This window comes from Moschus berezovskii, chromosome 7 (assembly GCF_049115385.1).
Source record: "Moschus berezovskii isolate FMDL1 chromosome 7, NW_MosBer_1.0, whole genome shotgun sequence".
NCBI classification, from domain to species: domain Eukaryota; kingdom Metazoa; phylum Chordata; class Mammalia; order Artiodactyla; family Moschidae; genus Moschus; species Moschus berezovskii.
In genome coordinates this window covers 117,280,202-117,293,793 of record NC_142466.1, presented here as the reverse complement: position 1 = coordinate 117,293,793, position 13,592 = coordinate 117,280,202, and the positions used below count along the sequence as shown (strand labels likewise).

The 13,592-nt window shown below is 45.6% G+C and overlaps 1 protein-coding gene across 10 annotated transcripts in view; it reads left to right on the top strand.

The window, feature by feature from the left end:
• CDK5RAP2 (CDK5 regulatory subunit associated protein 2) overlaps positions 1 to 13,592 on the top strand; it is a 171,447-nt gene that overhangs the window by 20,616 nt on the left and 137,239 nt on the right. For all 10 annotated transcript variants that reach the window (XM_055427760.2, XM_088838314.1, XM_055427762.2 and 7 more), the window contains 2 exons: positions 5,372 to 5,482; positions 9,347 to 9,423. In XM_055427760.2, the coding sequence (XP_055283735.2) occupies positions 5,372 to 5,482; positions 9,347 to 9,423 (188 nt within the window). The remainder of the gene's footprint in view (positions 1 to 5,371; positions 5,483 to 9,346; positions 9,424 to 13,592) is intronic.

Here is a 13,592-nt window from a genome sequence, read left to right as displayed (position 1 = left end):
CTGTGTATCTTCTCCTGTGAAGTGTTTTTTCAAATCTTTTGCTGTTTTTGTTTTTTTTTAATTGAGTTGCTTCCTAGCAATGACATTTTGAGAGACAGTTATGTATTCTAGATACCGTTCCTCTGTTGGATTTGGGATTTGCAAATGTTTTCTCTTACAGTGTAGCTTGTCTTTTCATTCTCTCAGCACTGTGTTTTTCCAAAGCAAACTTTTAAAATTTTGATGAAGCTCAATTTATTGATTTAAAAGAAGGGTTTCCAATTCATGAATTTGGTAAATCTTCCTCACTTATTTAGGTTCTTGATTTCATCAGACATACATAATGTCTTACTAGATTTGTTCTTACAAATTTTCCTTTTCGGAGATACTGTGAATGGTATTTAAAATTTTTTCAGTTTTCGATTGTTTGTTTCTAGTATATTCAAATATGATTGATAACTGCATGCTGACTTTGCTGAGCTCACTTAATGAGTTCTAGGAGCTTTTTTTGGTAGATTCTTTGGAATTTTTTGTATATATGGTCATGTTATCTGCACATAAAGGTGGTTTTAATTCTTCCTTTCCAATCTGGATGCCTTTTATTTTTTTCCCTTGTTTTATCACACCGTCTGTAACTTCAAATACATTTTGAATAGGAATCATAAGAGCCAATATCCTTTCTTTTTTCTTGATGTTAGGGGAATAGCATTTCATTCTTCATCTTTAGTAAATATGTTTTTTGTAGATGTGTGACTTTTTTTGTATGTGTCCTTTATCAGATAACGGATGTTTCCTTGAATTTCTAGTTTGCTGAATTTTTATCTTGAATGGTTGTTGAGTGTCTAATGCTTTTTCTGCACGTTTTGCTATGATCATATGTGTTTTTTTCTTCTCTGGCCTTTTAGTTTGGTGGATTACATGGATTGACTCTGGAATATTGAAGTAACCATAGATTCCAGGGATAAATCCAACTCATGATGTGTTAATATGTTTCCAATTTTCCAAAGAAAGGCAATACCAAAGAATGTTCAAACTACTGCATGGTTGCACTCATCTCACATGCTCACAAAGTAATGCTCAAAATTCTCCAAGCTAGACTTCAACAGTATATGAACTTCCAGATGTTCAAGCTGGATTTAGAAAAGGCAGAAGAACCAGAGATCAACTTGCCAACATCCACTGGATCATAGAAAAAGCAAGAGAATTCCAGAAAAACATCTACTTCTTCTTCATTGACTACACTGAAGCTTTTGACTGTGTGGATCACAATAAACTGTGGAAAATTCTGAAAGAGATGGGAATACCAGACCACCTGACCTACCTCTTGAGAAACCTATATGCAGATCAGGAAGCAACAGTTAGAACTGGACATGGAACAACAGACTGGTTCCAAATAGGAAAAGGAGTACGTCAAGGCTGTATATTGTCACCCTGCTTATTTAACTTATATGCAGAGTACATCATGCGAAATGGTGGGCTGGATGAAGCACAAGTTGGAATCAAGATTGCCGGGAGAAATATCAATAACCTCAGATATGCAGATGACACCACCCTTATGGCAGAAAGTGAAGAAGAACTAAAGAGCCTCTTGATGAAAGTGAAAGAGGAGAGTGAAAAGGTTGGCTTGAAGCTCAACATTCAGAAAACAAAGATCATGGCATCTGGTCCCATCACTTCATGGCAAATAGATGGGGAAACAGTGGAAACAGTGTCAGACTATTTTTTTGGGCTCCAAAATCACTGCAGATGGTGACTGCAGCCATGAAATTAAAAGACGCTTGTTCCTTGGAAGAAAAGCTATGACAGACCTAGACTGCATATTAACAAGCAGAGACATTGCTTTGCTGACAAAAGTCTGTATAGTCCAAGCTATGGTTTTTCCAGTGGTCATGTATGGATGTGAGAGTTGGGCCATAAATCTGAGCACCGAAGAATTGATGCTTTTGAACTGTGGTGCTGGAGAGGACTCTTGAGAGTCCCTTGGACTGCAAGGAGATCCAACCAGTCCATCCTAAAGGAGATCAATCCTGGGTGTTCATTGGAAGGACTGATGTTGAAGCTGAAATGCCAATACTTTGGCCACCTGATGCAAAGAACTGACTCATTTGAAAAGACTCTGATGCTGGGAAAGATTGAGGGCAGGAGGAGAAGGGGACAACAGAGGATGAGATGGCTAGATGGCATCACTCACTCGATGGACATGAGTTTGAGCAAACTCTGGGAGTTGGTGATGGATAGGGAGGCCTGGCGTGCTGCCGTCCATAGGGTCACAACGAGTCAGACACGACTGAACAACTGAACTGAACTGAATGTTTTAAAATTTAGTTGAGGATTTTGCATCTATCATTTAGAGGATTTAGTCTGTAGTTTTCTTATAATATTTTTGTCTGGTTTTATGAGGGTAATGCTGCCCTCCTAAAATGAAGTGGGAAAGTTCCCTCATTTTCTATTTTGTGGAAGATGTTGTATAAAATTGGTAGAGATTTAAATATTTGGTAGAAATTGCTACTGAAATCATCCTGGAATTTTCTTTCTTGGAAGATTTTAATTACAAATTTAAGTTTTTAAATAGCTATAGGAGTATTTAGTTTCTCTTAATTTCTTCTTTGGTGAATTTTGATAATTTGCAGCTTTGAAGGAATTGTGTGATTTCATCTAAGCGCTCCAGTTTACATACATAGATTTGTATCCATTATTCTCACATTATCTTTTTAATAACTATGGGATCTGTAATAATTCCTCTTTCATTCTTGATATGGGTAAGTTATGTCGTCTCTCTCTTATTTTTTTACCAGTTTGGCTAGAGGTGTATTAGTTTCATTAATCACTTGAAAGAGCCATCTTTTAAAAGTGATTTTTCTTTGTTGTTTTTCTCTTTTCCTTTTCACTGATTTCTGCTCTTATGTTTATTATAGTCTTCATTCTTTTTGCTTTGGGTTTATTTTGCTCTTTTCATGGTTTCTTAAAATAGAAGCTTAGATGATCGATTTGAAATATTCTTTTTTAAAAACAATTATTTTTATTGGAGTATAGTTGATTTACAGTGTTGTGTTAGTTTCCGCTATACAGCAAGGTGAATTACATACATACACATACAGAATACATATAGTGATTCTGTGTGGGGAAGACTCACTCAGATCCATCACAGAGTGCTGAGTGGAGTTCCCTGTTGCTGCCCAGGAGGTCCTCGTGAGTGAAAGTCACCTTTGCGACTGCATGGACTGTACAGTCCATGGAATTCTCCAGACCAGAGTACTGGAGTGGGTAGCCTGTCCTTCTCCAGCGGATCTTCCCAACCCGGGGATCGAACCAGGGTCTCCTGCGGTGCCGGTGGATTCTTTACCAACTGAGCTATCGACTTAAAGTGTATATGTATATTTTTTCTTTTCTAAAGCGTTTAACAGTGTAAGTTCCCCTCTAAGTGTTACTCTAACTGCATCCAACAGACTTTGATTTATTTTCATTTTCATTTTTTCAAAATGTCTTTTGATTTCCTCTTGTACCTGTAGATTGTTTAGAGACGTGCTGTTTCATTTCTAAGTACTTGGGAATTTCCCAGTTTTCTTTCTGTCATTGATTTCTAGGTTTATGTCCATTATGGTCAAGGAATATAGTTTGATTTCAGTTCTTTTAAATTTGTTACATCTACTTGCTCTCTTTTCCCCTCCCTCCCCCCTCATTAGGGTGCTAGTTGCAGATATTATGACAGTACCCTTGAGAACTTCAGCATGAATCTCTTGCTTAGGACATTCTCTTACAAATTCATAATACTATTGCCTGGTGGAAAGTTGTTATTTAGAGTCCCCTAGCTGTCTCCATCGGAGAAGGCGATGGCAAGCCACTCCAGTACTCTTGCCTAGAAAATCCCATGGATGGAGGAGCCTAGTAGGCTGCAGTCCGTGGGGTCGCTCAGGGTCGGACATGACTGAGCGACTTCACTTTCACTTTTCACTTTCACACATTGGAGAAGGAAATGGCAACCCACTCCAGTGTTCTTGCCTGGAGAATCCGAGGGATGGGGGAGCCTGGTGGGCTTCCGTCTATGGGGTCACACAGAGTCGGACACGACTGAAGTGACTTAGCAGCAGCAGCTGTCTCCATATAGTGTAAAAAGATTTCAAGAGTCACTGTATGATTTTATTGTACTTTGTAGTCAGGCCTCTATTACTTCCATTCATTTAGGAGAGTCCCCCATTTTTGTCTTGAGATTGTCATGAAGATTTCTGAAGAGTCCGAGTCTGTTGTTTGTAGAGAGCCCTTCAATTTGGATTTGTTTGATTGACGACTCTTGATTAAATGTTTTAAGAAAAGTTGTATTCATTTGTGGTTATTTCTGGCTGCCCTGGGTCTTACTTGCCGCGTACAGGCTTTTTTCTCTGGTTGGTGGCGAGCAGGGGCTGCTTTGTGGAGATGCGAGGGCTATGGCTTCTCCCATTGCGGAGCACAGGCCCTGGGTTCACGAGCTTCAGCTGCTGTCCCCCGCAGGCTCAGTAGGTGCATGCTTAGTTGCTCCATGGTGGGTGGAAGCTTCCTGCACCAGGGATTGAACCCGTGTTCCCTGCATTGGCAGGCGGATTTTTATCCACTGCGCCACCAGGGAAGTCTGACAGCGCTTGATTAGTTGTAGGTTGAAGGTTGTAGGTATTTTGGGAATTCCTTGGCAGTCCAGTGGTTAGGACTTGGTGCTTTCGCTGCCAGGGTCCAGGTTCAGTTCCCTGGTTGGGGAACTGAGATCTCACAAGCCATTAAGTTGCCAAAAAAAAAAAGAAGAAGATTATAGGTATTTTAGCATTTTTAAATGAAATTGCGTACTTTCAGTGACTTAGTTCAGGAGGCACAGCATGTCAGTCTTTCCCACCAGGGGTAGTAGTAATATATTCTGTTGATTAGGGTGATGTCTGCAAGGCTTCTAAATCGTGACGACACTTTTTCCTTTTGTAAATGATAAGCCATGTGTGGCGTGACCATCTTGAGACAGTGGGAATGCTGTGCCCTCCAGCGCTCTTTCACCCAGTGCGTTTCTGTGCTGATCACTGCCCGAGTCACTTATTTCTGTGTGTGTTAGTCGGCTATAGCGGTACTTAACGGTGGTTTTCTCTCCCTGCTACTGTCTACATTTATTAACTTGATTTCCTTTGTAAAGAAGAGCTTCCCTTCTTCCTTTTCTTTACTAACTTGCTTTTAGTACGGAGTCACGAATTCGCTCTCTCCACTCAGCCATTATTCATGTCAGTGCTCAGATTGTCCTGAATTTGGCTCTTAATCCTGGGTTTGTACAGTCGTAGCAAAGATGAGCTCTTACTGCCTTTGTAGCCTTGGAAGCTATGGGCATTCATGGAGGTCTTGTCCCTCAGACCTTACTTTTGATAACCCGTCTGTGCTTATTTTCTAGCAAATCACTGAACTGAAGAAAGAAAACTTTAACCTAAAGCTCCGTATCTATTTCCTTGAGGAAAGAATGCAGCAGGAGTTTGGCGGCCCCACCGAACACATCTACAAAACTGTGAGTGCCCCCTCTTGGCGCTGACGTCCCTGGTGTCTTTTCTCATAGACATTCGAAGCAGCAATTCGATTAATATTTGTTCTCAGAGTTGGCACGAATAGATAGCGCTGCTTTCCTTTCATTTGAATTGATTACAGGGAGCGTAAAGATAATAGAATGACCTTAATACTAAGCAAAGTGATACAAGATTAATTTTAAGGGAGTCTTTCTCTCTTCTTAAAATGGAATTCTGACTTAGCATATCTCAGTTGCCATTTTCTCATTATTTATAATTGAGACAAAGAGTGAAATGGTGGTATGTCTTTGGAATTGAATCCTGTTGTTACTCACTAGCTTGTGTAACTGTGGGCAAGTTCCTTCAGCTGTCTGGGCTTGCTTCCAGAGTTAAGTGATAATCCCTCTGTCCTGGGGTTATTTGTGTGGATTACAATGAGTTGATAGATGAAAAGCCTCAGCACACAGTCAGCCCTTGACAGTGATCATCACTGTCCTATTGAGGCTTTCATTGGCAGCCCAAAGTTAGGGTTGTCATTTTTTTCTGTGATACGACTCTTCTGTGTTCATTGCATGCTTACTTATAACTGTCAGAAAAATAGTCTGTCCTTATCTCCAGTCTTGACCTAGAGGCCTCTGCCTGAAAACAAACCGTGGTTCTGGGAGTTGAAAAAAGAACTTGGCTCTCTTGAAAAGGCAGGAGTACAAACAATATTTTAGTGCCCCTTTCTTGACTTTCTCTAGGAGATTAGCCCTTGGCCTGAGACTTTTTCCATTTTTTTTTCCCTCTTCTGAAGTTTTTACCAGTGGAAACTTTTGAAGGAGGAAAACAAACCCTCTTTGAGTTTTAGTGGGTGGACTTAAATGGACTTGTCTTGAAGACGGATTGTAATGTACTTCTGAGCCTTCTCAAGAATTAAAAAGCTCTCTTGTCCCTCAAGACCCAATCTTTTTTTTTTTTCCTTTATTGTGGGAGAGAAAGACAATGAGGATCTCCCCTTTTTGGGAAAGAAGTGGTGATGCAATCAAAATTTTAAAGAAAAGCCTGTTGCCTAAAATATTTCCTGCTTGTGTGTGATTGTCATGTACCTCAGGACACATATGGGTGTTGGGGAATCAGAAGCAAGTTAACTGCTTCCTCTTGCTCAGGCACCTGTCCTGGGTGTTTGTATGTTCATCATCTTCTTTAAATTCCCAAGACAGTCTTGTACCGTGGAAATGATGCTTATCTTGCAGGAGAGGAAACTGAAGCTCGGGCTAGATCAGTAACGTGCTTGATGTCGTGTCGCTGCTCTGTGAGATGCGTTTTGCAGCTGGGTCTGCCTGCTTCCCTGTGCTGTGCGGTTTCAGCTCTTCTTTTTCCATTGCTTGGCTAGATGGCTTGATTTGATTGTACTTTCATTTAAATTTTAATTATTTTGGATAGGTGTACATGGTTCAGAATCAAAAAGTGTAGAAGGTATACGCTGAAAAGACTTCCTTCCATCCTTGTATTCTGGTTCCCTAGATCTAACCAATATGATAAATTCTTCAGGCAGAGAAATTTTATGTGTATGCAAGCAGCCATTGTGTGTGTGTATATATATATCAATGCCCTTTTTACATAAGTGTGACCATGTTCTGCTTTGATATTAACAATATCTTGCATTTCTTTCCTTAATAGTGGTTTAAGAGCTTCTTCATTCTTTTTTATAATGATATTCCATTTGATACTTATATGGTGTCTTGATTTTTGGTTTAGAAAATACAATCACCATGTATATAAGTTTATAGCTTGAAGTATCAGGCTTTCAAAGAATAATCTTATGGCCATGTTAGCCGTGTGGTCTTTTAAATTCGCTGGTCTGGGGCTGCCAGTTGGTCCATCAGAAAGCAAACCACTTAGAATGTCTGATGCCACCTGTTACGTAGAAGCTGTCTGCCGTTTGGAGAGCTGGAAGAGGAATCTTCTCTTTGAAGGGGTTTTTACAGTTTCCCCAAAACCACGGCTGAAGGCACTGTGCCCTGCCACTCATGTCCTTTATGCAGAGATCGGTTTTTTCTAGAAGTTCTGCGGAGATGACGCCCTTAGCCTCCGTTGTTTGGCAGTGAGGGAGACAACGCTGCCTGAGCCCTGCCTTCTCGCCGCGTCTTGTTTGCTAGCTCATCCAGTCCTCGAATCCGCCCGGGCAGCTGGGCCTCGTGTTTGCCGTGTGACCCACTGAGGGATCTGAGAGGGCAGCAAGGACTGTTCCTTCCTTTTCTTTTCTAGGACTTCTTTCCCCTCTTTGTGATGAGAACTCTGTTTTTCTTTTAATATTTATTTATTTGTCTGCATCGTGCGGCACATGGGATCTTTGTTGTTGCACGCGGGATCTTTTCATTTGCAGCATCCAAGATCTTTCATTGTAGCTTGCAGGCTCTAGTTCCCTGACTAGGGATCGAACCTGGCCCCTGCGTTGGGAGTGAGGACTCTTAGCCACTGGACCATCAGGGAAGTCCCTTGGGCTTGTGTTTCTAAGGTCATTTACAGGCTCACACTTCTGCTTTCGTGTTGGATATGAGCAGGGAAGCAGTGGCTGTGTCTGCCTTGCCCACCACGGTGGCCTCGATGCTTAGCTGGTACTTGGCCTGTCACAGGGGTTGGTGTGTGTCTTATCACGTGGAGGAACGAGTGGACGAGCATCTGCTGACTCAGCGTGGTTTCTGCCCAGTAAAGAGTGGAGACAGAATTTGAAGCCAGGTCTGGCATCATTGACTCAATGGACATGAATTTGAGCAAACTCTGGGACGTAGTGAAGGAAGGGAGGCCTGGCGTGCTGCAGTTCACGGGGTTGCAAAAAGTCAGACATGACTGAGCGACTGAACGGTCATCTCGTCCCACAGCCGTGGCCTTCCCGTTCTGACTGACTGCTCAGTCGGGGCGCTCTCCCCTTTGGGGCTGCTTGACTGAAAGGAGGGAGGCATGTCCTCTGCGATTGTAAATTGTACTGGAAATGTTATTTTTATGTACAGTGATGCACATGTATTAGGGAATAGAATGTCAGGTTGGTGTACATTATTAGAATAAAGCAGGTGAAGGATTAGAGAAATCTTGGATTTACAGCAGCCCTCTGCAGACTACACACTTGGAGCCGCCTCTGTGCTGGGTGAATTCATCTGATCCGTCTGAAGACGTTGGTGAACTGGTTCTCAAAGCCTGTCTCTGCCCCACAGCCTTGTGTGATCCATGTGCCAAAGATCCTGCCTTTGGACTGTCGCAGGAGTTACAAGCCCAAGGCCCTGGGAGTGTCCCTTTGTTTCAGTCACTTAAGAGGAAGATAGCCAGAGAACCCGGCGGCGTCCCCTCTAGGCGGCGGGCCCCGTGTAGTCTCGGCTCTTTGGGAAGGGGTTGCCCTGAAATCTCACACTGAAATGAGACAGGCAGTGATGTGGCTTCCCATCCACATGTTTTTTTGAAGCTGCAACACGTTCCCACTGCTCCAACCACCACATGCTTGATTATAAACAACCAGAAGTAATTGCCTTGGAATGGGAAAAACAAACTGCAGACTTGCTTGTAAATTTGCCTGGCGGAGGGCAAACAATTTTTAAATCAGCCTCACTTGTGTGACATTTATGCCTCAATGTTTGAGTGCTCTGGCTGTTAGATGCTTGGAAGATTTACATAATTGTTCCAAGCCTTGAGAAATCCAGGGCTTTCTTTGGAGCCCACCAGTGTTTAATAACCCTCTTTTCCCTGTGCCCCGAGGCTAATGAGGGTTTGAGTCTAACATCTGCCCGTTCCGAGTGTCGCGGAGCCAGTTCATGCTGATGGCGGGCTCCCCAGTAAAGGCATTCAGGTGGCCTGTGTTTCACACGTTTCTTTTCTCTCCTGATCTTGTCCCAAAGAACATCGAGCTCAAGGTGGAAGTAGAGAGTCTGAAGCGGGAGCTGCGGGAGAGAGAGCGGCTGCTCGTCCAGGCCTCGTGAGTACCTGGGCTTGGTGGTGGTGGCGGCTGGTCGCGCTAGGAGAGAACCTTGTGTGTCTAAGCCAGTTGCTCTCAGTACCCTGAGGAGGTTTTCATTTTTATTTAATTATTTTTCAACAAACTTATGAAATGTAGTGTTGTTGGTGTTCAGTCTGCCAAGTCCTGTCCGACTCTTTGCAGCCCCGTGGACAGCAGCACGGCAGGCTTCCCTGTCCTTCACCATCTCCCAGCGTTTGCTCAAACTCATGTCCGTCGAGTCGGTGATGCTAAGTATCCCATCTGTCTAACCATTTGCTATAAGTATGTTACAAAAATATGACATAGGAAAACGTGTGATGGTAAGCGTACAGCGTGATGCTTTTCACGGAGCAAGCACGACGTTGGCGCCACCATCCAGACCGCAGACCAAGGTCGTCAGGCCTCGGACATTTCCCTTGCTCCCGGAACTCACACTCCGTCATGGAGATCACCTCTGCGCTCACCGCTAGCACCCGCGTCGCTCAGTTCTGCCTGTTTTTGAACTTGGAGAGGCGTCGTCGGCTGTGCACCCGCGCTTCCGCGTCCGGCCTCTTTCCTTGGGGAAGTGTCTGTGCCATCCAGCTGTATTGTCAGTTACCGCCGCAGCTTGTCCGTTTTCATTGCTGTGAAAGGCCGGGGGCCTGGGAGTCTTAGAGGGACCCCCGAGGTGGCTGAGGCTCGGGGCAGGGTGTGGGGCTTCAGCCACAGTAACTCATTTTTGTGTGTGTTTTCTGTACTAGGGTCCCTTGTAGTATTTCATTAAAGGAAGGGCTCTACTGCATTAAACAAATCGAAAGCTATTATTTTAATCAGTCAGTTAATTAACTGGAATATTTACTGAACAGCAGGCACAGTTGAGAGGAGGGTCTATGTCCCAAATGGCCGCTGATTCATTCATTCACAAGCATTTCTTAGGTGAATGTGCTGAGGGTTTGCAAACAGACTCCCTTCACTCGGGGGTGGGCACGGGGTGAGCGTGTAAACGGGGTGTGATGGGGGCGTGGTGACAGCACGGCGGCGACGTGAGGGTGTGCAGAGTTTCACTTGAGAGATGAGGAAGACTCCCTGGAGCTGACCCCCCGAGGCCCGGCTGGAAGTTCATGTGGTCACGCTTTGGCGGTCCTGGCGCGGAGTCTGCGGCCTGGGGCACAGCTGCACTGCTTGCCCAGTGGCTCAGTGGTAAAGAATCTGCCTACAAGCTGGGAGATGCAGGTTCAATCCCTGTGATGGGAAGATCCTCTGGAAAAGGAAATGGCAACCCACTCCAGTATTCTTGTCTGGGAAATCCCATGGACAGAGGAGCCTGTTGTCCACGGGGTCACGAAGAGCTGGACATGACCGAGTGGCTGAAATGCACCCATAGCTGTGCTGCGCTGGGCCGGGCTCCACGGTGCTGTTAATGTCTCCCAGCCAGCAGCCAGCATGGACGGCTGTGGGCTCGGGGGAGACTAGAGGGCCCCGGTCCTGGCTTCTCGGGGCTACGCTGACCTTGCACACATGGGCCCACGGCAGTGAAAGCACCGAGTCCTGAGCACTGGGCTGCCAGGGGATTCCCTTAATACGTTGTTTTCGTTGGTTGCTTTTGTTGTCGTTTGGAAGCAACATCGTTCTCTGGGCAGGGAGTCAAATTGACTTTACTAAGCCGGGAAACCAGTGGTAGAATTCGGTCTGTTGCATACTCAGCACCCTGCCTTCTGCGGATCTTGGCCAGGACTTGTTTCCAGCCAGGCGTGTGTACACGGAAACCCAGACTCACAAAGGCCACGTGCATGCCTTGATACCAGCACACGGGGCTGAGCGTTGTGTGGCTGGTGCCCACGTTTGTATGCATCGATTCCCCAAGTACCTAGAATGGAGTTTGGGGCCCTGTCTTGATCTGATCAGCTTAATTAATTTATTCAGAAAATATTTCTTAAGCAGTTATTATGTGCGGCACTGGCCTAGGTTCCTGAGAGTAGAGCGGTGATCCAGACAGACAGGTGGGGCGTACATTCTGGAAGCAGTGATGGGGATCAAATACTTGGAAATATAGATCTGAAAATGCAAACTGGGAAAAGAGCTCAGAGAAGAAGGTGCTGTGAGAATAAACGCAGTGGCCTCAGGTCTGTAACTAGAGGTCTGTAGCAGGGAAGGCAGCTTTTGCCGTGAGACCTGGGGGTAAGTAGGCCTTAACCAGGGGGAGAGGGGAGAGTCTTGAAGGCGAAGGGAGCGTGCGGGTTTCAGGTCATCCCACATGCCTCGGGGCTCGGGCTTGCAGGGTTTTGAGGCCATGCTAGAGATTTTGGTCTTTATCCTGAGATCCCACGGAAAACAGTCGTGAGTTTTAAGCCACTGACACAATCAGGGCTTTGTTTTTTTGTTTTAAAGGTCACTCTGGAGGCGGAGTGGGGAATGTTCTGTGGGGGGAACTGGGGTGGAGGCAGGGAGGCGAGTTAGGAGGCGAGTTCAGTAGCTGAGCTGAGATTCGTGATGAGCTGTTGGCGGGAATTGGGTGGACATTTGGGAAGCAGAGTCCACAGGGCTGGGTAAGGGGTGGCAGGGTGATGTCAAGGAAGCCTCCCAGGGCAGAGTTTCTACTTAAGGGTATTCGCAGTGACTCCGCTGCTCCAGCTTGCTCTCCGCCAGCGCCTCATCCCAAATGGCGCACAGACATAAGCGTGTCCTGCTCCTGTCGCTCTGGCTCTGCCCTGGCAGCACTCCTCTGCTTCCCGTTCGCTGCCGGCCCCGATGACTCTCCTGTCGCCTCCCCGCCATAGCGGGCCAGGCTGAGTCCCGTGGCTGCCTGCGGGCCACACCTCAGCCTCTTCGCGGGCTCCTCTGGCTACAGTGACGATGCCATGTGCATGCGACACTGCACAGTTGATGAGATGCTTTCAGGTTCATTTACCTTCCACCGTTATCCTGGGGCGTAGGCAGCTTTCTCAGAAAAGCCTCCTTTTTGTCGAGGAGGGGAGTTCAGGTCTGGAGAAGGGAAAGAGCGCAGCAAAACCACTTAGAAAGACCCGAGCTGGAGTCAGGACTCGAGGCCCTGACTTGTAGCCCAGCGCTAGTTGGGTACTTGATTTTCCTGCGTGTGATTCTCACTTCTCCAGCGTGACTGTGCGCCTTGTGAGGCCCCGAGTCTGGTCCTCGCCTGAGTGGAGGCGGCCTGTGGGAAGGGCGGGGCCTGGGCTGGCCTGGCCAGTGGCTGGGTCTTTGGCTTCTGAGTCTTGGCTTCTCCGCTGTTCCTGCTTCCTGGGGCCTTTGTGCGGATGACCCGCCGTGGCTCTGCGCCGCGTCCACCAAGCACCTGCTGAAGGTGCCTGTCCTGGCCCTGAACTGCCCAGCACCTGTTACCGGGAAGCCCTTGCTTTTCCTGAAGAAGCATAACTAGGGTAGAAAGAATCAAGAGGAAGTGTTGAGGGTTAAAGAGGGTAGCGAGGGGGCTGTTCCCAGAAAACTGGGTGGAAAGCCGGGTCAGGTCCGCGTCTACAAGCCCTTTCTCTCCTTCGGTCTTGCTGTCTGCCTCATCTCTTGCGCCAGAGTCTGTAGAGAGAGGTTTCTCTAAAGAAAGAAGAGAACTAACACTTTTTTAAAAAGTGTGTTTTTAATTGGAAGATAACTGCTTTACAGTGTTGTTGGTTTCTGCTGTACAACAGCGTGAATCAGCTGTAAGTTTACATGTAACCCTCCCTCTTGAGCTTCCCTCCTGCCTTTCAAGGACTAACGTTTATTGAGGTCCTACTTTGGCCCAGATTCTAGGCCTGGCGCTTGACATGCTTTATCACACCTGATTTTATAACAGCTATTTGAGGCAGCCAGTATTCCCATTTGGGTGAAGAGAAAACTGAGGCTCAGTGGATGGGAGGACTCGCCCAGTTCTTCTGGCAACAGAACTGGGGCTGATCTCCTCTGGAGCTCGCTCTGCCTTGCCATGCAGTAAACATATATGTTTTCTGGCTTCCTGTTATTATATTTCTCAGTTACAATAAGGGGGCATTAAGAACAAAAGCAGACATATTGTCAGGAGTAAATTTTATCTCTGTGGCTTTAAAACACAAACAAAAATAATAATTCCATTAGTAGGGGAAAATTGTACCATACTGCCAAGTATAAATTTTATTGCTACAGTAACTGTAAAATACAAAGATGATAAGTGAAAAGTTGGA